The sequence below is a fragment of the Penicillium concentricum genome (assembly GCF_028827145.1).
Source record: "Penicillium concentricum strain IBT 3081 chromosome Unknown utg000001l_segment0_segment0, whole genome shotgun sequence".
In the NCBI taxonomy this organism is placed as follows: Eukaryota; Fungi; Ascomycota; class Eurotiomycetes; order Eurotiales; family Aspergillaceae; genus Penicillium; species Penicillium concentricum.
In genome coordinates, this window is record NW_026622754.1 from 5693582 (window position 1) to 5715224 (window position 21643).

Consider the following 21643-nt stretch of genomic DNA (forward strand, 5'->3'; position numbering starts at 1 on the left):
TACATGCAAACTTAAGGTTGTGATAGATCTGAGATATCAAGATGGTCATTAGCCACAAAAGTCTAACAATATAGTATATCACTTTTTTTTATTTGCCAACTGTACAAGGATCAGATCTTGAAAAAGTACAATCGGATCGCCAGCATCGGGGATCAGAAGACGAACCCTCATGCCATAAATGCGGAACTGTTGACCGAAGGCCAAAGACATACGGCCTCCGTCTAGGTCACAGGAGTATTCGGTGGATGTCGGGTTCGAGAAAGTGGAAAGGGGGGCATCCGAGTCACCCCACTTGAAACGAGTGGCGCCATTTTATGAAGAAAATTGGTTAAGCGGGATTTACTTATTTTGTTACTGGACGGAGACCGAGAAATCCATTTACTTTCTCTTCATATCCAATGTAAATCTAGATCTGACACGTTTGAGATATGATTTCATAAATCGTCTACAAAAGGTGGCGCTGGTTTTCAGACAAAAGTACTAGATACTCGTGAACTTTGCCACAAGCGGCAGGGAAACTTGCCAAGTATACAATTGTATCCTTTTCCAAAGAAGATTAGGAAAATATTGCGGTCATATGTATCACAGTGGCATGTTTGATTGAGTGATTTTAACCTTTGACGTGTCAATCATCATTATATCAATTTCGGAAGACCGGGAATGATATCTCCTCCGTGAAAGAAATACCCATGACGTAGAGTTTAGTATACGAGATTCAAAAAAAAATATTAGATTGCCCAACAGGGTTGCCAACAGGTAATCGCCAAAGTATATTTAAGGCTATGTCTTTTACCGGATAAAGAATGTAAAGAATGCGAAGCCGAGTAGACCTCCGTACATGATTCTAGTCGATACAAGTACGGAGTACGGTTTTTATACCGGGCGAAGGGCCCTTGCTATATCGATATTAGACGTTGCCGCTTTTACAAAGGGAATTTGGGATCACTTGAGGGCTATATAACAGCAGAGCTAAATTTGTGCCTTTTGTGGTCTACTATGGAACAGCATTCAGGCCTGAAGTTATGAATTGCAAGCACAAAATCAAAATAGTTGTGATTGTAACCAAATAGTAATTCCCCAAGTACCTGCCAATTGCCGCTAGTTATAGCCACCGAGCCAAAGACGAGATATAATTCGTGAATGTTGACTCCATATATGATACGTGGCCACTCTTGGTGGCATGCAACACCAGTATGATCTATTGTCGGAGAATTGAAACGAAAAGTCATATAATTTATGAGAGGACATTTCAAGGTCATAGAACTATATAAATACAACATAATTGACATACCACGTGTGGGAGAGATCGGCTCTATGGAGGATCTCAATTTTACGTGGAAAAATACAAAACCTGTCAAAACATAAAAAAGGAGGTAGAAAATGTACAAAATAGACATAAATTACATAAATTACATAAAGTGTCGGGTCCGAGACTCGGCCGGATTGGGTAAAGGCCCAGCCCGGTTCCCGTGACACTCTAAACTTCAATGGTTTCACAAAGGGGAATATCGGAAAATGGACTCGTCGGAGCCGGCCGTTATAGATCTGGGGGGGGATTCGGCTTTATTCCACCGAACAGGAAATCTAGTGGCTAACCGAACAGGCTAGGCCATTTTAGATACGCAGGGACTGTAAAGACTTGACATCACAGGTCAATTTCCGCCTCGTACACAGGCGTAATTGTCTGTTCCGGATCACCTTCGTACCCCTGTTTTTTTTTCGGGGCACACTGTGGGTTTATATAAATCCCCGACGGCCGAAACCCATCTCCTGGTTGATATCTTCAGTTTATTTATAAATCCTCGATCCCTCGCCACCCTTTACTACACCACCTCTTCCCAACTTACTATATATCCCAATCCTGCAAACTGCCCTTTGAGGCCAACGTATGATTCAAGATGTGCATCATGGCTTGCAACCGATCCAATGAGATCCCCAATCTCTCCATAGACCAGGGGACCTACCTCAGCCAACACCTGAGTCCCCAGTCTCGACCCGCCGACTTCTTCGACAGACCCGATCCTCTCGCTGCCAACTGGAGCTATGACAACGCCATCGATCTGTTCTCCCTCAACCCCACCGATATGGAGCCCGTGTCATTCGACTTCGCCGACAGCCTCACGAATCTCGAGTCCAAGGATCTCTTCAACGACCCATTTGCTAGCTCTGGTATCAGTGGATTCACCATGCCCATGGCCGAGGATGCAGCTTCCCTATCATCGGTATGACTCTCCACCTCCCATATATATCTTGACACAAAGCTAATCTCCCTGAAGGAATTCGAAAGTGACGATCAGACATGGTCCTCCGCTGCTGCACGTCAATCCATCGACTCGAATGCGTTCGAGACCCAGTCGACAATGCAACCTTCAACCTACGCCTCTTCTCAGCCTCAAACACAAAGCAAGACCCGCTCATCTTCAACAAGATGGTCCTCGAGTCCAGAGATGAAGGAAGAAGAGATCGCTACCCCCCAACCCTCCAAATCCACCTCCACATCCCGCAAGACCCGCAGTTTCTCCCGAGACTCGAACCACTCCTCAACGGGTGGCCAAGACCCTCAAATGCGGAATGCTGCTAAGCGCGCGGCTCATAACATCATCGAGAAGCGCTACCGCACCAACATGAACGCCAAGTTTGTTTCCCTCGAGCAGGCCATTTCGCCCTCAGGTGTTCAAAAACATACCAAGGTTGGCGCGGGCTCTCTCAAAAAGTCCGAGATCCTCACCAATGCCCTTACCTACATCGACGGCATTCAGCAGGAAAACCAGGCTCTGCATAAGGAGCTCGCAATGCTCAAGCAGAACTTGCTACCGGGCGGAATTTGGCGCCATACCAAAAACCCTCGACTATGATCTGGTACATACCGATCATGCCACAGTGAAGCTGCCCTTCAAGTATCTTTCTTGTCCTCATGACCGCGACTAGCGTTGTATTCTTAGAGTAGCCGGACAACGCGGTCCCGGTCGGCGTTCGTTTTTTTCCCTTTGTTTTTCATTATTTTTTTCGGGCTGGCGCAGGCGTTCGGACCAGGTGTTATTTGGGCACGAATGTAGCCCTTTCTCATCTCTCAAGACATGATTTGATTTTCGGGTCGTGGCGACCACAAAAGTGTTTTGTGACTTGTGATTCCCCTACATGAATGGGAATACCTCCATGGATAGTATCCTAAAGCATTAATATAATTGCCAAGACTCGGATGATTCATCTTGCTCAAACATTCTCCTTTCTTCTCTTGTGTGCGTATGGCCTGATGCTTTCAAATATGAAAATAGTTGTGCTCTGGTGGTCCCATCCAGGTATATATACCTGCAATGTAAGTGAGACTCCTTCGTATTTGCTGTCTGTGCTGGACTGACGGGCCACTCTTGGTTAGCAAGGTGAGTTCTCCCAAACTCAATGGCGAATGCGTTTCGCACCATGATTGTGGTTGGGCTTTCATATCGACTTCGCATGGCTTCGACCTGGCTAAGACCGTGCTGAATGATAGTGAACTTCTTTAACTTCTGGATTATAGTCAACGGCTATAATCAGTCTAAAAAGGAAATCGAACAGAGCCATTATCATCTCGACAGACACGCTCAACTCCCAGCTTTTGACCGGGGAATGAGATAGGAGAACTGAAATCTGGCCTTGGGAAGTGCCCATAATTCTCAGCAGGGGCTACGGAAGGAGACAGCGCAAAGCGTTGTCCGTTAGCCAAAGAGGCTAGCTGTGCTGATTACAGCAAGGGGGAGACTATAATGATTCTAGAAGCCACACATCCCCGTCGGGATTAGGCTGCTGCGCCGTGCCTGAATATCGCTGCAATCCCTCGGCTGCACGGCTGTCAGCAGAGTACTATACACTTGTCATAACCTGCTTTTGGGCATATGCAATCTATAGTGAGCTTGCCGGTCTGTCACGAGTACATCAGGGTGTTACTCATATAGATTGAACTTAATTGTTCATGGGGCTGTTTCGCAACCGTGCATACTATATTCTGTCCGTTATTGGCCTATATCGCCGTACCTCGGTGCCTGCGTCTCCTTCTCCTTCCTTTTGTGGGGTTCATCTGGTTGAAGATGCGTGGCGAGGACCCTACGACGATGCCTAACTGAGGAGACTCGTCAGCCTAAGCTAAGGCTCTTGGCTCTCGTTACGAAACAATAATTGAAGTGGACCTTGATGGCGCCGTTCCCCGGACGAAGCTCAAAGCTGCTGCTTCAGTGGTCCAAAGTGCGTTCCGAATCCATCGTGCCAGGCTTCCCCTTTCGATGGGACTACTTTCACGAATCAGACTCGGTCCCCCCGCCGTACTTCCGCTGCTGATCATCTACAAATGTTTCAAGCTGTCTCGAATCCACATTGATATCACAATGGCTTCCGCTGGCCCCTATCGCCCATATGTGGAATTGACTCCACGTAGATACTGTTTAATATCTCATGTGAATGCAGATATGCAGTTCGACAGTTACTGTGTCTCTTCGCACACCAAAGTATGTCAACTTTCGGACTCGACGCTCTCAAACCGTGCTAGAGCCGCGCTCTAAAGGCTAATCGTTGATTCTTTATCGGCCACGCATGGACTTGCCGTTTTGGGTCAGCTGTCGCCACTGATTATTGGCACTTTGTTGATATTCCATTGACTTTAATGGGACTGCGAGCCTATGGTTGCTTCCCGTTGAAATTGGCATATCATTGAATTTCAGATATCCTTGAAGAGAAGCGATTGAGCTACAACGGTCGGAGCTTGGAGTTATGAAACATGGTATTTGCGATTAAGATTCAAATTATCTATTTACATCTCTATATCTCTACATATCTACATCCCTGCAATTAAATATGAATTCAATCCTAATTATACCCCATTTCTTATCGGAGGCTAACGGCCCACTGTAGGGAGGTCCTCCCGACGATTCCCCGCAAAAACCAATTCACTTAGGCAGATCGTTTTTATTATCAACATCTCTCTAGTCCATGACCAATCGTTCTGATTCTAGGAAATCCCAAAGTTAGTATCAGCCCGCGTCATTGGATACTCTCAATTGGTCTCCAGCTTTATCAAACCCCTCGTATTTTCCTTGAGGGGTTTATCAACGCGGAAAGCGCCAGATGTCAGATCTGAGTATATAGCAACCATTATTTCTCCCCCTATCCATGTTTCTCGTTTTCGGTCAGAAAATGGGCGCATTTCCCTCCTGCCTGCCTACTGATATCTACATCGCCTCCGGCTGAATTACCACGGGATGGATTTGGAGTCTAATCCGCAACCCCTTAAGCCACCACTGACGGATCAAAATGTGCAAGATGTGCAAGATGCGCAAGATCTCGCTGCCCTGGGCCATTCCCAGGCCCTGACGCGGAAATTCGATATGTGGAGTATGCTGGCGCTCGCCTTTTGTGTACTTGGTATGTTGCTTTTTGCCACCCGATGAAACCCGAAAGTGTGCTGACGTGTCCCAGGTACCTACTCAACCTTCGCACAGGATCTCAGCAGTGGTCTCACCAATGGTGGTGCTATAACTATTCTCTGGGGTTTGGTGCTGGTCACAATATGCAACCTCTGTGTTGCTCTCTCGCTGGGCGAGTTGACTAGCAGCATGCCTACCGCCCTCGGTCAGGCCTACTGGGTATATCGACTATGGAATACACCTCTAGGTCGATTCGTCTCATACATGTGTGCGTGGATCAATACATTTGGATGGTGGACCTTGACTGCGTCGCAAGTTGCCTTCATGACTGAATTCCTGCTGGGCATGAAGACCATGTTTGATCCCGAGTGGGATGGAGTCAACAAGGGCTGGCTCAACTTTGTTGTATATATCGGGGTGGTCTTTGTGCTTACCCTGGTCAACGTGGTCAGCTGCCGTAAGGATAAGGTCCTACCCTGGATTAACAACTTTGTTGGAGTGTGGTTCTTCGGCCTGTTTATTGTTCTCTCTCTTGTTCTACTTATCTCGGTCGGAACTAAGAGCGATCTGTCATTCCAGCCCGCGTCATTCGCGTTTGGTGCTTGGAAGAATGAGACTGGCTGGGGCGACGGTGTGGTTTGGTTCACTGGGTTAGTACAGGCAGCGTACGGGTTGACTGCGTTCGATTCGGTGATTCATATGGTGGAGGAAATTCCTGCGCCTCGGAAGAACGCTCCTCGAGTCATCTGGATGGCTGTTTTGTTCGGTGCCGTAACTGGATTCATCTTCATGGTGGTCTGTCTGTTCTGCATCCAGAATGTGGACCGTGTCGTCAACGCCGACCTCCCCTTCATGGAGCTTATGGTCGAGACTGTTGGACTGAAAGGTGCCGCTGTACTGATTGCGCTGTTCATTTTCAACGGTGTAGGCCAGGGCATTAGTATCCTCACCACTGCCTCCCGTCTGACCTGGGGCTTTGCCCGTGACGGCGGCGTGCCTTTCAGCAAGTACTTCAGCCATGTCGACCCTGTGTGGCAAGTTCCTGCCCGCGCTCTCTGGGGACAGAGTATCGTCATCGGCATCGTCGGCATCCTATATCTATTTGCCAACACCGTGCTTGAGGCTATTCTCAGCGTCAGCACCATCGCCCTGACTGTCTCCTACGCCATGCCAATTCTTGCCTTGCTCATCACCGGCCGTGAGAAATTGCCCCCGGGTCCGTTCAAGCTCGGTCGCATTGGTCCGTGGTTGAACTGGGTCAGCATCTTCTACTGTATCATCACTACCATTTTCTTCCTGTTCCCTGGCAGCCCTAACCCGGCGCCCAGCGATATGAACTTCGCCATTGCCGTCTTTGGTGTTATGTTGGTCATCGCTGTTGCATTCTGGTTCATCCAAGGCAACCGAACATATCTCCAGACCGAAGATGCCATCGCCTCAATGGTCTATGCCCATCATCTGGAAATGAATGAGCCAGGTATCGGAGACGCTGTTCCGGCTGTCCAAACTCCGGTCATTGCTGATTATAAATGATTCCATGGGCTTTCCATGGTTTTTTTATAGAAGTCATGCTATTTTTTGGACGATAGGACAGACATGTACATAGTATATACTCCGTATGTAATGCATAACCCGGTTGGATTTTATATATTTGGAACTAGTTTGACGTGCATCTTCATAGACAGAAACTTACCGATTATTGAAGTCATGGGCTCTAATACTTAGAAATTTCAGATATGATTTGTTTTTTTCTGAAAAAAAATTCAACATTGCATCGCGCGTGGACACAAATTTGGTAGAGAGTCACGGGATAGTACGGAATACCGGCGGACTCTGATCGTTTCAACTCCGAGGAACTTCCCAAAGAAGTCAACCTTTAAATATCGCCTGGAAAACACACCTGCTGGATAGTTCAAGCTAACAGGAACTACCATGTCGACCCCTGATATGTCTCACAGAAGCAAGCATACGGAGTATTCCGTACATCTCGCTTGCCCAGCCCTTTTTTACCCAAGGCTGAGATGACATATAAAATAATGAAGTCCTGAAGAGATCACCAGCCACATCGGTCTCTAGTGCCTAGGTTACTCTGGCACACAATAATTTTGTGCAGATTATTGACCCCAGCCTCCGACACACAATGCAAACAAAATCGATATTCTGGTTGCGACAGTGCTTTTTAGCCCATTTCAGCCCCACAGAAGCCTAGCGCCTATTCCAAGACTGTCTTAATGCTTGATGCGATAGCCTAATTGGTTGTCAGCTGCAGCAGCAGTGCATGACCATCCCAACTTCCCTGCCGGCTAGTGTAGCAGTGCATATTCACCATCTCAACATCCCCCCTCGAGAAGCTTGGCAGGGGATGAATGATTTTGATTATTGAACACATCTTCCAGCTCCCATCAGATCTGATAACTGATGAACTGTGGGCTGTCAATCAAAACCAGAGAATTCTTTTTAGGGTCCAGCCATCCAGCCACCCGACAATATAAACAAGCCCCCCTAACGCCCCTCACATTGTTTCCTTCAGAGTGGATCACCCCCTGCCGATCAACGGACCCCCGACGGATGCACTGAATATCACAATGGGATAGAGGACTTATCTTCATACGGAGTACGTACAGAGTACCGATCACATCACCAATTCACTGTTCCTCGGGCTGGGAAGGCTGTTGGTCACGATGTGAGTTATGTAGGCAGACCTCGATGCAATATCCCAGCCATTGATTGAGAACAGTCTCACTAAACGGGCATCCACCAAGGGTCCACTGGACTGGAATAGTGGACTTTATCATGCCAAGGATATGACGCGAAACTTCGATTAAAGCACACCGTCCTTGTCAACCTTGTATTATCCTGGGCTTCATCAACAAACATTCTTTATCGCCCCATTCATTCCCCCCACCAATGCAACCATAATAAATACCACTTCACGGTCTTTACCCCTCATTTGTTTTTGATAATCTCCTGTTGGACTATTTATACTCCCTGTATTCGCTGTGTGGAGGCCCCGACCGGTGTCAAATAGGGTGTCCTCAGATCACCTGTGTTTATTATGATTGTACCTCTATTTAACCGCGGAGCCCTCTCGCTCGCGGTCTTGTCGCTTCTCGCGTCCTCTGCTGCAGCTAATGTGTTCGAGAGTTTGTCTGCTGTTCCTCAGGGTGAGTAACTTGCGTTCTAAACCAAACCGACAGAATTGATACACTGACCCACCACAGGATGGAGATATTCTCGCACACCGCGTGCTGATCAGCCCATGAAGCTGCAGATTGCTCTGGCACAGGGGGATACTGCCGGATTCGAAGCAGCTGTGATGGAGATGTCAACTCCTGATCACCCTAGCTATGGAAACCACTTCAATACCCACGAGGAAATGAAGCGGATGCTGCAGCCCAGCGCGGAGTCCACGAATTCGATCCGTGACTGGCTCGAAGGTGCGGGTATCACCAAGATCGAACAGGATGCCGACTGGATGACCTTCTACACCACCGTGGAGACGGCAAATAAGCTGCTGGCAGCCAATTTCCAGTTCTACGTCAACAGTGTCAAGCACGTTGAGCGTCTCCGTACACTCAGGTACTCCGTCCCGAAGGCTTTGAAGTCGCACATCAACATGATCCAGCCAACCACCCGTTTCGGCCAGCTGCGCGCCAACTCGGCCATCTTGCACACTCAGGTCAAGGAAACTGACGCGGCTTTCCGCTCGAAGGCCATGTCCGCTTCCCCAGACTGCAACAGCGTCATCACTCCCCAGTGTCTCAAGGATATGTACAATATTGGTGACTACCAAGCCAGCGACAGCAACGGAAACAAGGTCGGATTTGCCAGCTACCTGGAGGAGTATGCTCGCTACGCTGATCTGGAACTATTTGAGAAAAATGTCGCACCCTTTGCCAAGGGCCAGAACTTCACCGTCGTCCAGTACAATGGCGGTGGTAATGATCAACAGTCGAAGTCTGACAGCAGCGAGGCAAACCTTGACTTGCAGTACATTGTTGGAGTCAGCTCTCCTGTTCCCGTTACCGAGTTCAGCGTTGGTGGTCGTGGTAAACTTGTTCCCGATCTCGACCAGCCTGATCCAAATGATAACAACAACGAGCCGTACCTTGAATTCCTCCAGAACGTGCTCAAAATGGACAGCAAGGACCTTCCTCAGGTGATTTCCACCTCTTATGGCGAGGACGAGCAGGTATGATACTTCCTTAGTTAGTGATTTCGTCAGTCTCTAATATCAACCTCCAGAGCGTTCCCGAGAAGTACGCCCGTACCGTTTGCAACCTGTTCTCACAGCTCGGCAGCCGTGGTGTGTCCGTCATCTTCTCATCTGGCGACTCCGGCGTTGGCGCTGCGTGCCAGACGAACGACGGCAGGAACGCGACCCACTTCCCACCCCAGTTCCCTGCCGCCTGCCCGTGGGTGACATCCGTCGGCGCGACAACCCACACCGCCCCCGAGAGGGCCGTGTACTTCTCGTCCGGCGGCTTCTCCGATCTCTGGGACCGCCCGAAATGGCAAGAAGCCGCTGTGTCTGAGTACCTCGACACCCTGGGCGACCGCTGGTCCGGCCTTTTCAACCCCAAGGGCCGAGCTTTCCCTGACGTCACAGCCCAAGGCCAGAACTACGCTATCTACAATAGGGGCTCGTTGACCAGCGTCGACGGCACATCCTGCTCGGCACCTGCCTTTGCTGGAATCATCGCCCTCCTCAACGACGCCCGCCTCAAGGCTAAGAAAGCACCCATGGGCTTCCTCAACCCCTGGCTGTACTCAGCCGGCCGCGATGGCCTGAAGGACATTGTTGACGGCGCTAGTACTGGCTGCGACGGCCATGGCCGCTTCGGTGGCCCCGTTAACGGTGGTCCTTCGGTTCCAGGTGCCAGCTGGAACGCTACCAAGGGCTGGGACCCTGTTTCTGGTCTTGGTTCTCCCAACTTTGCGGCCATGCGCAAGCTTGCAGGCGCCTAGTAGATTGCGAGTCTTGCATGCTGATGCGGTACACTGTCTGAGTTTCAGAGTATGACTGATTCCGACCGGTTGGAAACTTCCGGTTTGCGTGCATGATAGTTAGATTCACATAGATTCTTTCCTATATTTGCAAATATAATAATCTTGTGGCTAATTTATGTCCTTTTGTATTGTTGTGGCTTTCTGTTGTTTAGTACTCGCCTAGGCTTGAGGCGCCGCACACAGAAACTTCCGCTCCAAGGCTAGACCTCCGCAAAGCCCATAAAGCCCAGGGCCCACCGGTGGGCTATGGGCCCGGGGTGAAAGCCCACCGGGCCCACGATGGGGGCCAAAAGCCCAAAATAAGCACCAAACAATACAAACATTCTAAGAAACGTGACTTTTTTAATTACCTTATGTTTAGACCCCGTTTTTAGCTCTTAGATTAGGGTAATATTTTATTAATAACTAGCTAAATTTATATATTACGTTTAAACACGCGAAAAAACGCGTTCTTTAGATAAGTCTTGAATTATAGAAGTTCACGTAAAAAGTGCTAGTACTCCCGTGTAAATCTGACCCATTCAGATCTATGTACTTCCCCGATTCGCAAATCAATAGACCTATTTTCTCCGAAAACAGGCTTTATGAAATACACCATTTGCAGACCTGTTGGAGTGAAGTCTTCATACTGTGCTCCTTATTCCTGGAACACCGGCTCGGACTTCTCAATGTCTTCCTTGCTCAAACACCACTTATCTTGCAATGCAGGATCAAGACTCAGAGCATAGACATCCTTAGGCCACCATTCACCCCAGCTGGTCAAGAAAATATCTTCCGGATCAGCGGGGAGATCGACCGTGAATGCACGGAGGATATTCTGGGCACCTATGGACTGTTAGATACCATCTTCAATTCAAAAATTCAAATCAAGGTCCTTACCCTCTGGCACTGTCTTGGCATCGGGCATATCCATGGTCAATACCAAGCCCGAACGTTCGGAAAGCCTGGTGTTGGGGACGAGACCCGGCGAGACAGCCACGACTTTGCAGTCTGGAAGGCTACGGCGCCAGTAGTGTGCACCCAGAAGCTGGGCGAATTTCGATGCACTGTACACTACTTTTGCGCTCGCGCCGGAGTTTGCCTTTAGGTCGACGTCAAGAGTGCCTATATGAAGTCAGCATTGTGAACAACACCGATTTTGACGACAGGCTAGGAAAGATGGAACCAAACTTACTTGGGTCGTTTCCTCTCACATTACGAATTATACCCGAAGTTACAACGACGATACGTGATTGCGAGGCAGATAGTACCTCAGCAAATTGGTGGGTCAGATAATGCTGGGCTGGGTTGTGATTCATGATTAGCTCCAGCCTCTTACACTCTTCTCTTCAGTAGTAGATGGATCGAACTTTAACATACCCAGATGATTTACCACGTACGATTCGCACCATTTCGAGCCATGAGGTCCCGGTTGATCAGCGCCAGCAGCAAGACCTGCAACGAGGAAAAGATAGTTCAATGGCCTTTGACCCAATTCAGAGAGTGCTTGCTTAGCAAACGACTGCACGCTCTTGAGATTGACAAGATCCAGGGGCAAGATAGAGACACTGTGCTTTGAAGTGTCGAATTTCAGGTCATCATACGCGACACGAGTCTTCTCTGTGTCACGAGCACCTAGAATGAAGCTGTATGGCTGTGCCTGCTGGAGTAACTGCTTGACGGATTCGAATCCCTATGATCATGTTAGCTCGAGTCTGGATATTCCAAAGGAATAAGGTTTTACCAAGCCCGATGAGGCGCCTGTGGCGATGACGGTCTTTGCAAGTGAGGACATCTTTGGAGGTAGGTGATGCTTGGTATTTGATGGGCTAACAAGGGATCGAGGGGTAGAATATAAGCTGACCTAGTGCTTACCCAATTACGTCACGTCCAACTAGGCTGAAAGGAAAAAATAAATCCATTAGATATGTCAAATCCTAATTTACATGAAGAGAATGCCACATTCATATACGAGGAGAGAAAAACACGGTCGCTCATCCGCTAGAAAAATATTATCAAAACAACCGTCGAATCCTTCCCCGAACCAATTAACCCATCTGTAGATCTCCAGGATTTAAGCAATAACAGCCATCAAAGCAGAGCCGAAAAGAAGCCCGATCAGTCCAAGACCCGACTTGGAGATTGGCTGGTTCACAATCGCGGCGTTGGTGGAAGACGAGGTAGCAGACGATTGGGTGCTAGTGGCCGAGGAAGTGGACTTGGTACCTTTGGCAGAGGCGGTCGCATTGAGAGCGGCGTTGCAGAAGACGTCATGGTAGTTGTTGCTCTTGCTGGTGATGCAGGACTGGAGCTTGTTGATATCCTGGCCCTGGGCGAGACAGTAGATGCCACAGTTGTTCTCGTACTTGGAGACCTTCGCGTGCTTGCAACAGTCGTCCATCACATCGGTCATGTTGCCACTGAGAATGGCTGCACAGGCTGCATCTGCCGTGGGAATTTCCCAGACTCTGGCACCGCACGCAGTGCCGGTTGCGCTCGCGGACGAGGAGGTGGAAGTGGTAGACATTTTGGACTGTGGGGATTGTGTGGGGTTGAAAGGCGGGTCGAAACAGTTTGAAGAGAAAGAAAGAGAGTGAGAACGGAAAACAAGGAGAGAAGGGACCTATCGACACAAAAGTGCCTTAAATGTGACTGGTGTTTGGGCTTCAGCCTTGGCTCTCAATTTTCTATACATAGTACGGAGTAATGAGCTGAAAAATTTGATTTTGGTGCTTTTGGCCCTTTCTTTTTGTCTTGCAGAAGTACTGAGTACCTATCTTCGACCAGGTGCATGTGATGTGTGTTATGTATTTCCGAATTTGCATACAGGCACAGAGTAAGGAGTGAAGAAACGTCAAGGTATAGGTAAAGCACTTGGTATAGCTAATATGTATGTAATTATGTCGACCGATTGTCGATACATCCTGACAGAACTGGTCCGCCTCCGAATCAATAGTTCCTGTTTCAACGCGACTTGCCTCCATTTAATTATTTGGGCCAGGTACGACATCCTCGTGCCTCGACACCGCGACCTTATTCTCATCCATCATAGCCTCAGGGTGTTTCTCATCAGCAGGCTCCGCACCGACAAGGGCAAGAAGCCCAATTTCACGTTCGATTCGTTCCTTGCGTCCAGTATCTGCAGCTGCCAGACCGACCGATCCGAACAATTCGTCCATCTCCTCCAGAGTGCGACCTTTGGTTTCGGGTACAAGGAAGATGACATAGAACACAGCGATGGTTGTGATGCATCCGAAGAAGATGAATGCACCGAAGTTGCTTTTTTGGAGGAAAGGAGATGTAGCAGTACCGACTGCGAAATTGTTCAACTGTAGAGTACCCAGTTAGAGATTTCCAACGAACTTGGTGGTCTATCTGACTTACCCAGTTACTGCTACCACCAATACTGACACCCTTGGCACGCATGCTGAGTGGGAATACCTCGGAAGTAACAATCCATGCGACAGGTCCTGTAATGGGACGATGGTTAGCAGAGTCTAGCCCCCCGGTTGGAATTTGTACGTACCCCATGAGTAGGCGAAGTTGATGATGAAAATCCAAACAAAGACAATAGCAACCCAGCCGGCAGCTGGGTGCTCTTCGAAGCTACCCTGGTACGCGCCAATGATACCCGCGACAATGAAGTGACAGCTTGCCATTCCAATTGCGCCAGCAATCAGGATCTTCTTTCGTCCAACCTTGTCAACCCACAGGACGGCAGGGATGGTGAAAACGAATTCGAAAATTCCAACAACACCGGTGGCGAGTAGTGAGATTGTGTTGCCGCCTAGATGCATCTCTTTGAAGATGAATGGTCTGCGGGAGTGTCAGCAGGTATCTTTCGCTACGAGACCGCATTTGCGGGGACTTACGCATAGTAATTAATTGCGTTGATACCTGAATAACAATGTTAGTGATGAATTCAATACTCGGGGCTTCGCATATCTTACCATTCCATTGTTGGAACACCATAACCATGCACTATGATACCATCAGCAATATTCATGGGGGTACCACATTGAACATGAAACGTACTGCCGTTGCTGTGCGCTTAAACAGAGACTTGTCGGTGATCAATGACATGTAATCATGGACTCCGATCTTGAAACGACTGGAAAACGAGTCATCCTGCCAGTCGGGATACTTCTCGGCAGCTGTCTCTCGTTCGAAGAGGTACAAGCTCTTGATTTCAAGGAACTCAATGCGAACAAGCATATCATCCGGAGATGCATCACGCAAGCGGGCCAGTGTTTGCAGGCATTCTTCCTCGCGACCGGTGTTCATAAGATGACGGGGGGACTGCGGCATGAACATCATCATACCCACAGCCAGGGTGACAGCGGGGAGGATTTGAATACAGACTGGGACCAGCCATGCAGCATCCGACTGTGTTGCCCCGGTTCCGCCAATATAATTTGTTCCATAGCCAATCTGCAAACGTCAGGACCGAGAGATTTCACGAGAATGGACATGACATACCCAGAAGCTGACCATGATTCCAAAGGTGATGGCCAGTTGCTGCACAGCGACGAGCGAGCCACGAATCTCGGGTGGTGCCTTCCGTCTTTGTTAGTCATTTCCCTTTTCGAACTCTCGAGGTTATTGCATTCACTCACTAATTCTGCATTGTACAGCGGCACAACCATACTCAGACTACCAACACCCAGACCGGTCACAAATCGGCCTGCGAAGACATAGTCTGAGCTCTCCGTACAGGCTTGAACAATGACACCAACACAGAACACCACCACGGCAACCAAAACAGTTAGACGACGACCGAGCGCATCGGCGAGGTATCCGTTTGCCAGTGTTCCCACCCAAGCACCAAGTTCAAGGATGGACGTGAGCATTCCTTGCTTAATACCCGTTTCTTTCGCATAATCTTGAGTCTATATGGAGAAAGCCATTAGCAGTGCAAAATGGTGGGCTCAACGAGCAATAGACATACCGCTTCCTGGAACGCCGGCATTGTCAGAACTTGAGCGAACATTCCCTGGTTGTCTGGATGATATCAGATTCTATTCACGAGTATATCGACATGGTTTCGTCAACGTACATCCATACACCAGCCCTCCGAGTGACGCGAAAAGTCCGATACATGTTGTCTTCTTATTACTGAGCAGGCCCTTGAACCCATTTTTGCCCGACAGCTCAGCGCGTTTGGCCGAGACGGCCGACTCTCCCGCAAGAGCAGCCACCATTGTGTATCACAACAAGGATCGACAAGGATAGGTGATAGAAAAGAACCCAACTTCAGATGGGAACGAAAATAAAAAGAGAATGGCAATATTGGGAGAAATGCCAGCGCGTTTTTTTACGTCTCGACCGGGGATCTGCGAGTATTTATTTGCCCGGCTACGGATAATGGGCTCAAAGCCAAGGTTCCCCGGGAACTTAGCCCCATGGGGGGGTATAGGGGGGACATCAGGTCTGAAACCTGAAAACATGAGGTAATCGGCCCAATCAGCCCATTTACGACCAAGCTTCGTGGCGGGCGGTCTCCTCTTCTCATCAAGCCGTGTGGGCAGGTCGGATCGACTGTGAGACGGGAAGGGCTCAACTAGCGTGGTATTGGCTTGGAAGACCGTCAGTGGCTGCACCACTGGGCCGTGCATGATATTCGAGGATTTAACCGGTGCTCTTAGCCAAAGACCCTGACACGGCTGGATAAAACGGGAAGACCGTATAACAGATTGATTTGCTATGGGAGTTTCTGAGTCGGCCTCTGCCGGCCACATGATTCGGAGCTCCACCGAATGGAGACATTCCGGGGACCCCGCGCATTTCAAAATCTGGAGATTCATTAACCTTGACATCCAACCCTTGTTTGATTTACCGAAAGTTATATACACTGTACTACTTCAGATTATAATCCCCCAAAACCAAGAGGCAAAAATCCCGAGGCAAAGACTGTATAATTTGAGGTGAAGTCAACTGTATTCCCCACATCCGAACTCCTGAGCCGGTTGAATTGCTTTGATTTAGCCGATTTAGCCCCTGCATTCATAACTACCGACCGTGGACCGCCGCTGATTCATGTACGAATCGGCTTCCGGCGGGTGGTCGTGCTGCCGGTCCATCACTTTGAACGTCGAACCTCTCAGGATTAGCCGGAAATGGGTATATATCACATATTGGAACGTGGATAAAGAGGAAGTTTATGTTATGTTATGCTTTTCTCCAGTACCCCAGAATTGATCCGAGATCCCATAAGGAAATTTCTCGGCATCTTGCCGGAGATTGATCGGTTGTGAACTGTGAGGCCTAGCCCTTGGCGCAATAACCACCCGAAGGCTAGCTGTATATTAAAGATTGTCTAGATGCTTGGACTTATGGCTTTTCCACAGACTCCACTTCGGTCTCGTGGCTAACACGCGCTTGACCTCGGCCCGTCTAATCTAGAAATCCCGGTTCCCTCTGGTTCCCCGATGTAGGTTTGTATAGGCCATTAAAATGGAATAGTATCGTTTAGTTCTCAGTGTCGTACAGAGTGTCCCGTAGATCTTCAGGTTTTTCCCTCTCAGCGGGACTTCACAAATAAACCACAACTAGTACATACCTCGGTCTTATAGGTATAGATCCCAGGCAAGTGCTGCGGCATTCACCAGCCCCATACAGACTTCAAAAATCGCAACCCGAGTCCAAGCGCCACCGTTCCGATAGAACACATACCCGGCGAAAAGGCGACCAGGGAGCGAAGCAACCATAATCGGAATATTGCGCTGGTAACTCGCAATGGCGTATATTGTCCCCGTAGAAAGAGAGGTCACACTATTCGCAATGGACACTTAACATTAAGACCAATACCTGAAGGATTTAAAGCTCACCCTATGCATCGGACTGTATGGTTGGGAACTCCAGCCAGGGGAGAATCCGGAAGGTTCGATGCGGCGGAAGGATTTGCCAAGGTGTAGACGGCATTGGCCAGTAGAAAGGCGCCTTGAGCGCCAAATACGACGCTCAATACGCCAGGCGTGCGGAGACCAACGTTTTCCATAGTCATATGCTCGTTCTATTTTGCTTGCAAGTGAATTTTCTTAAACCAAATAATCTTGGGCGCTGCAAGTGGGGATATTTTACGTTTTCGCCTCCGGTTTCCCCCGAACTTCAGCTTTGACTCAGCATATCTAGTTATGGCTAGATGGTTTGTCAAAGGGGTTTTTTAGTCTTTTAGACTGGGTTAGATTGGAATGTTAATTCAAATTAGCCTATTGTTTGAATCTCTCATAGCCGCATGATAACCCTGTATAGGCTCTTGGGGTCCTCTTCACTTACATATTTCATACTTTACATTATTATCCATATTGTACTTCATGCTGCATGCGTCAACTATGTAGCCAGTAGTATATTACACACCTATATGTAGGGGAAATTCATATCGGGCTGATTGTTAAGATTCCACGTGGTGCATGTTTAGCCCTAAATGCTTCATCTAGAGGTACCTCTTCCACGCGCAGACTTCTCCGCTAACAGTATGTCACTCAAGATCATACCTACCTTCCAGCTTCGCGTTTGTCTTGATGTTATAAGTCCACTTCCTACGCGGTGTTCTATCTACAAATTATATTGCTGGTTCTCTTTCCACGTGGTGGTAAGGCATGTTATTCCACGGTAGTACATCTAACGGGTCCTTGCAGGTACTCTTCATGTGGTTGCATTGGTCAGGGCCATATACTACTGGAACATTGTGATACAGTCCTTAAGGGGAATCTCGTTATCCATATGTCCCTCAGATTGGTCTATGCAGGTACATGCTTGAACTAGATACTCTTCGCATTGTTCTAAAATGCGAGAGAATAGTAACCGAGTAGAGCATACTATATACAAAGCAATTGAACCTTCCAGTACTTAGTGTGAAGTTTTTATTTATAGTCTTGACCACAATCCTCTCAAATATTGTTTGCGTCCCTGTGAAGCCGTTTGTTGTCACAGCAAACACGTCCGTCCCACCTTGACACTCCTCGCACACCTGCTAAACTCTACTCATTGATTACTACCACCTATCAGAGACACTTCACTATGGCGCGGATGGTCACATCCCCGTGTCCAGGGGACCACGTTACCGGCACAAAGCCAAAGGATGCCGTTGACCAGAAAACAGCCCGCCACACGAACTCAAGCACCAACCAGGGCGCACACAAAAATATCGCCTCTCCAGGACAATCGACCGATGTAGCAACCGAGGACTTCGAAATCATCTCAGCACTGAAGCTCATCGCCGTGTCAGTGGCTGAGCAGCACCACCTCGCCGCCAAATCCCTCATCCTCCACCCGACCACCCTGGCCCTGGTAACCGTGGGTTTCGCTTACAGCATCGGGGTCGTTTACCATGACCCATCAGGCTGGCCCTACATTGCTGTTATCTGTGCCACTGCGGTATCGGGCACTTTGGGCATTATCACACGCTTGGTGAGGAGATATCACGATGAGGCTGAGAAAGTTGGAACACTGAACTGGTTGTACGGGCACGATCCTGGCAAAGATGACAATGCCACTACGACTCAGGAAGATCCCGCCTTCAACTCAAACGATGGATTTACGTTTGTACTCATTCATCGATTCGGGGGTCGCATTGTCGGGGCGCTTGTTATGAGCATCACATACAGTGGCACCCAATCCCATCCGAAACCAAACGCAACGACTTTCCCAACGGGTGAGAACTACAATGCCTTGATACGTGCCTGGACAGTTCAAAAAGGCTTTCGTGGCTACGGTGTTGGCGCGGCGCTCCTTAACGAAGCCGTCATGATCTGCTATGATCATAAGTGGAAAGGACTCCGATTCGCGAATTCCCACGCCAACTCGCTTCGCGTGTTTCCCTCCATCTTTCATGATGACATGGATCAGGAATCCGCTATGTGGAGCTCATATCTGCGCAAACGGACTGAGGCTTATCTTCAATCCCGTGCCGTTTTTGAGGCTCGAGTCCTTCATATGTCCCTAAATGCCAGTGATACCCAGATCCCGATGACCGATGCACAAATGCAGTTGATTTGTACCCAGGTAAAGCTAGAGGAGTTGATCCGAAGGTACTTCAACATGCGCCTTGAAAAGGCATTTGAAGCTCAGGCTCGGTGGAAGGAAATCTCGTAGTCGGTCATATTTCGAGATTATCTTGCTGTTTCTGGATATGATGTCGATGGGGTTCAAACATATCGATGTTTGGATTCATCTTTTGCCATTGTTATCTATCTACTTGAGTATCTTTTGTGTCGGATATTCTCCTACGTATTCTTACGAGTACCTTCTCCTTTCTTCGAATACAATGGCAGCGGCAATTTCACAACAGGATTATATGGATATTGGTCTACTCGTTCTTAAACCTGAGCCCTGTGGTAGTTCATTGTTCCTGTACGGCTCACCGGGGGAGGGTACATAAGTAACTCTATGCTCTGTTCTCTAGCCATGGATCCTTAAGTAGTTGCTTGGCCGTCTTTCTGTCTTCTGGTTGCCATTGAAGCATTCCCCCCATGAACTCAAGAAACATCTCTTTGTTTCTTCCGCTGAGACGCTCCTCGGAGATTTCCAAAGCCAATCCCCCGGGGACATCGACTTGGTTATTCCAGTGTCCTATCAAACATGTCTTCGCGTCAGCACAACGCAATTCGGAATTGATCTCACCCATCAAGCATGGCATACCATCTTTAGTAAAGAATTCGTGACTTCGCTCTCCACGCTTGAGAAAATGTGAAGGCGGAGGACCCAGTATTCCGATCACCTCAGCAAGGTGCGCACGGGTGGAATAACCCTTGCCATCTGGGTCCATCCCAATGAACATGTGTTTACCTTCAAACAAATCCCATATCTAGGATTCTTATGGGTTTAGTGACGTGAGAATATACATGGTATCAGAAGGGGGAACTGACCATAGTGCCAACATTCCAAATATCAATGGGATAGCTCCACTGGATTTTTAACATGACTTCTGGTGATCTGTAGATGGTGGGTTGAGCGTCATGGTTCCTCTCTTCATCACCCCGTACAGCTGAGCCGAAGTCGCTAAGAACTGCTCTGCCAAAATTTTGAGGCAACTCAAATCGCCGAGAGGCATAGACTGGCATATTATCAACTGATTTCCGTGCCGACGGATGCTCTATCTCGCTATCGGTAAACCTGTCAAGTATTGACATCTCTTCAAGTTCCTGGAGGATATTATCGCCTTTGATATCTAGAAATCTTTGTCAGTAGCCTGGTCCGCTTAATCACAGTAAAAAAAGCTATCAATGATATAGAGTATATGCTCACCAGTGTGAACGAGCTGGCATTCGCTGTGAAGATAATCAAGCGCAAGGAAGATCTGCTTAAGTCCGCTCTTAAGAAGATCCTCGCTAAGGCGATGTTCCGGAGAGCGGTACATTAAATGTCGAAGGCTCCCCCACATGGGTTTTTGGACAACACAGTGATGTTCACTCCCTTGATGCGGGATCGTGAACCAGTCTAATGCAGTCCTCACATGAGCATAGCCTGTATGTGATCTATCTCCTTGACTTAGAGCTTCATAAGTCTGAACCTCCCTTTGACTAGTTCCATCCATTGTATATACCTTCAATGTGACATATTGATGGCCCCTGGTTGGATCAGTATATTTTCTCCCCAAGAAGACTCAATGGGACTCGGCTTACCCGAAATCACGAGCGAGCCATACTGTGGAGGTAGTTCCGAAGCCCAGCTTGCCAACTACCTGGTATTTAGACACTAAGACGTCACCAATATTGACAGGATAGTAGCGCCCTTTCTCGAACTCTTCAAAGCGCTCTTCATCAAGAATGTGTGACGGCTTGATTACTTCGAACCCACTTGTTGGAAATCGAAGCACAGGCCAGGGATCTCGATTCATAGCTGTCCTGGCCCACTTGAGGAAGGAAGTCATAGTCATAGACAGTCCGAAGAACAAGAGAAGTCGAGGATGAGGCGGGCTGTTGCTCCGAGGCTCTCAATTGATATGGTTCTTTTGGAATCAGGTTATTCATAAAATGCACGACAGATGGAAGGCAGACCGGAACAGTAAATTCCCGGTTTTCTTGAGGGAAAAGACAATATATCAACGGCGAAGAAAGAAACAGTCAGGTGACTCTTTCTCGGAACAAACCCTGACGTCTAACGGCAACAGAAGATTGGTTGTCGGAAATATCTTCTTGTCGCGTCCTTTCTAGTATGACACTAATTTAATTTCCTTTTTTTCAATCTTGTTTCGATTTCCTCTAGGGCAATATACAGCACAACCCAGACTATAAAGAATCACAACCCTTCTTGAAATTGAT

General features: G+C 48.3%; 9 protein-coding genes across 9 annotated transcripts; 4 read left to right on the top strand and 5 right to left on the bottom strand.

Moving 5' to 3' along the window:
- Positions 1-1898: 1898 nt before the first annotated feature.
- N7517_002180 (uncharacterized protein) lies at positions 1899-2855 on the top strand (the record flags this gene model as incomplete). The annotated part of the gene is made up of 2 exons (XM_056719910.1): positions 1899-2222; positions 2277-2855. The coding sequence occupies 2 exons, from the start codon at positions 1899-1901 to the stop codon at positions 2853-2855; spliced, it is 903 nt and encodes a 300-aa protein (XP_056584045.1).
- A 2373-nt stretch (positions 2856-5228) lies between these two features.
- N7517_002181 (putative amino acid permease family protein) lies at positions 5229-6926 on the top strand (the record flags this gene model as incomplete). Its single annotated transcript, XM_056719911.1, has 2 exons — positions 5229-5391; positions 5446-6926. 2 exons carry the CDS (start codon positions 5229-5231, stop codon positions 6924-6926), a joined length of 1644 nt encoding a protein of 547 aa, XP_056584046.1.
- A 1522-nt stretch (positions 6927-8448) lies between these two features.
- Positions 8449-10361, top strand: N7517_002182 (S53 family peptidase; the record flags this gene model as incomplete). Its single annotated transcript, XM_056719912.1, has 3 exons — positions 8449-8557; positions 8615-9585; positions 9639-10361. The coding sequence occupies 3 exons, from the start codon at positions 8449-8451 to the stop codon at positions 10359-10361; spliced, it is 1803 nt and encodes a 600-aa protein (XP_056584047.1).
- A 679-nt stretch (positions 10362-11040) lies between these two features.
- On the bottom strand, positions 11041-12177 carry N7517_002183 (Short-chain dehydrogenase/reductase SDR; the record flags this gene model as incomplete). Its single annotated transcript, XM_056719913.1, has 5 exons — positions 11041-11228; positions 11283-11507; positions 11578-11685; positions 11763-12075; positions 12127-12177. 5 exons carry the CDS (start codon positions 12175-12177, stop codon positions 11041-11043), a joined length of 885 nt encoding a protein of 294 aa, XP_056584048.1.
- A 279-nt stretch (positions 12178-12456) lies between these two features.
- On the bottom strand, positions 12457-12909 carry N7517_002184 (uncharacterized protein; the record flags this gene model as incomplete). Its single annotated transcript, XM_056719914.1, has 1 exon — positions 12457-12909. One exon carries the CDS (start codon positions 12907-12909, stop codon positions 12457-12459), a length of 453 nt encoding a protein of 150 aa, XP_056584049.1.
- A 457-nt stretch (positions 12910-13366) lies between these two features.
- On the bottom strand, positions 13367-15583 carry N7517_002185 (uncharacterized protein; the record flags this gene model as incomplete). The annotated part of the gene is made up of 10 exons (XM_056719915.1): positions 13367-13711; positions 13767-13852; positions 13909-14198; positions 14255-14279; positions 14333-14363; positions 14418-14813; positions 14862-14939; positions 14999-15271; positions 15331-15383; positions 15439-15583. The coding sequence occupies 10 exons, from the start codon at positions 15581-15583 to the stop codon at positions 13367-13369; spliced, it is 1722 nt and encodes a 573-aa protein (XP_056584050.1).
- Positions 15584-16948: 1365 nt separating this feature from the next.
- On the bottom strand, positions 16949-17385 carry N7517_002186 (uncharacterized protein; the record flags this gene model as incomplete). The annotated part of the gene is made up of 2 exons (XM_056719916.1): positions 16949-17153; positions 17210-17385. The coding sequence occupies 2 exons, from the start codon at positions 17383-17385 to the stop codon at positions 16949-16951; spliced, it is 381 nt and encodes a 126-aa protein (XP_056584051.1).
- A 1016-nt stretch (positions 17386-18401) lies between these two features.
- Positions 18402-19475, top strand: N7517_002187 (Acyl-CoA N-acyltransferase; the record flags this gene model as incomplete). Its single annotated transcript, XM_056719917.1, has 1 exon — positions 18402-19475. The coding sequence occupies one exon, from the start codon at positions 18402-18404 to the stop codon at positions 19473-19475; it is 1074 nt and encodes a 357-aa protein (XP_056584052.1).
- Positions 19476-19767: 292 nt separating this feature from the next.
- Positions 19768-21252, bottom strand: N7517_002188 (uncharacterized protein; the record flags this gene model as incomplete). Its single annotated transcript, XM_056719918.1, has 5 exons — positions 19768-19952; positions 20022-20187; positions 20249-20550; positions 20628-20710; positions 21005-21252. 5 exons carry the CDS (start codon positions 21250-21252, stop codon positions 19768-19770), a joined length of 984 nt encoding a protein of 327 aa, XP_056584053.1.
- Positions 21253-21643: the final 391 nt, after the last annotated feature.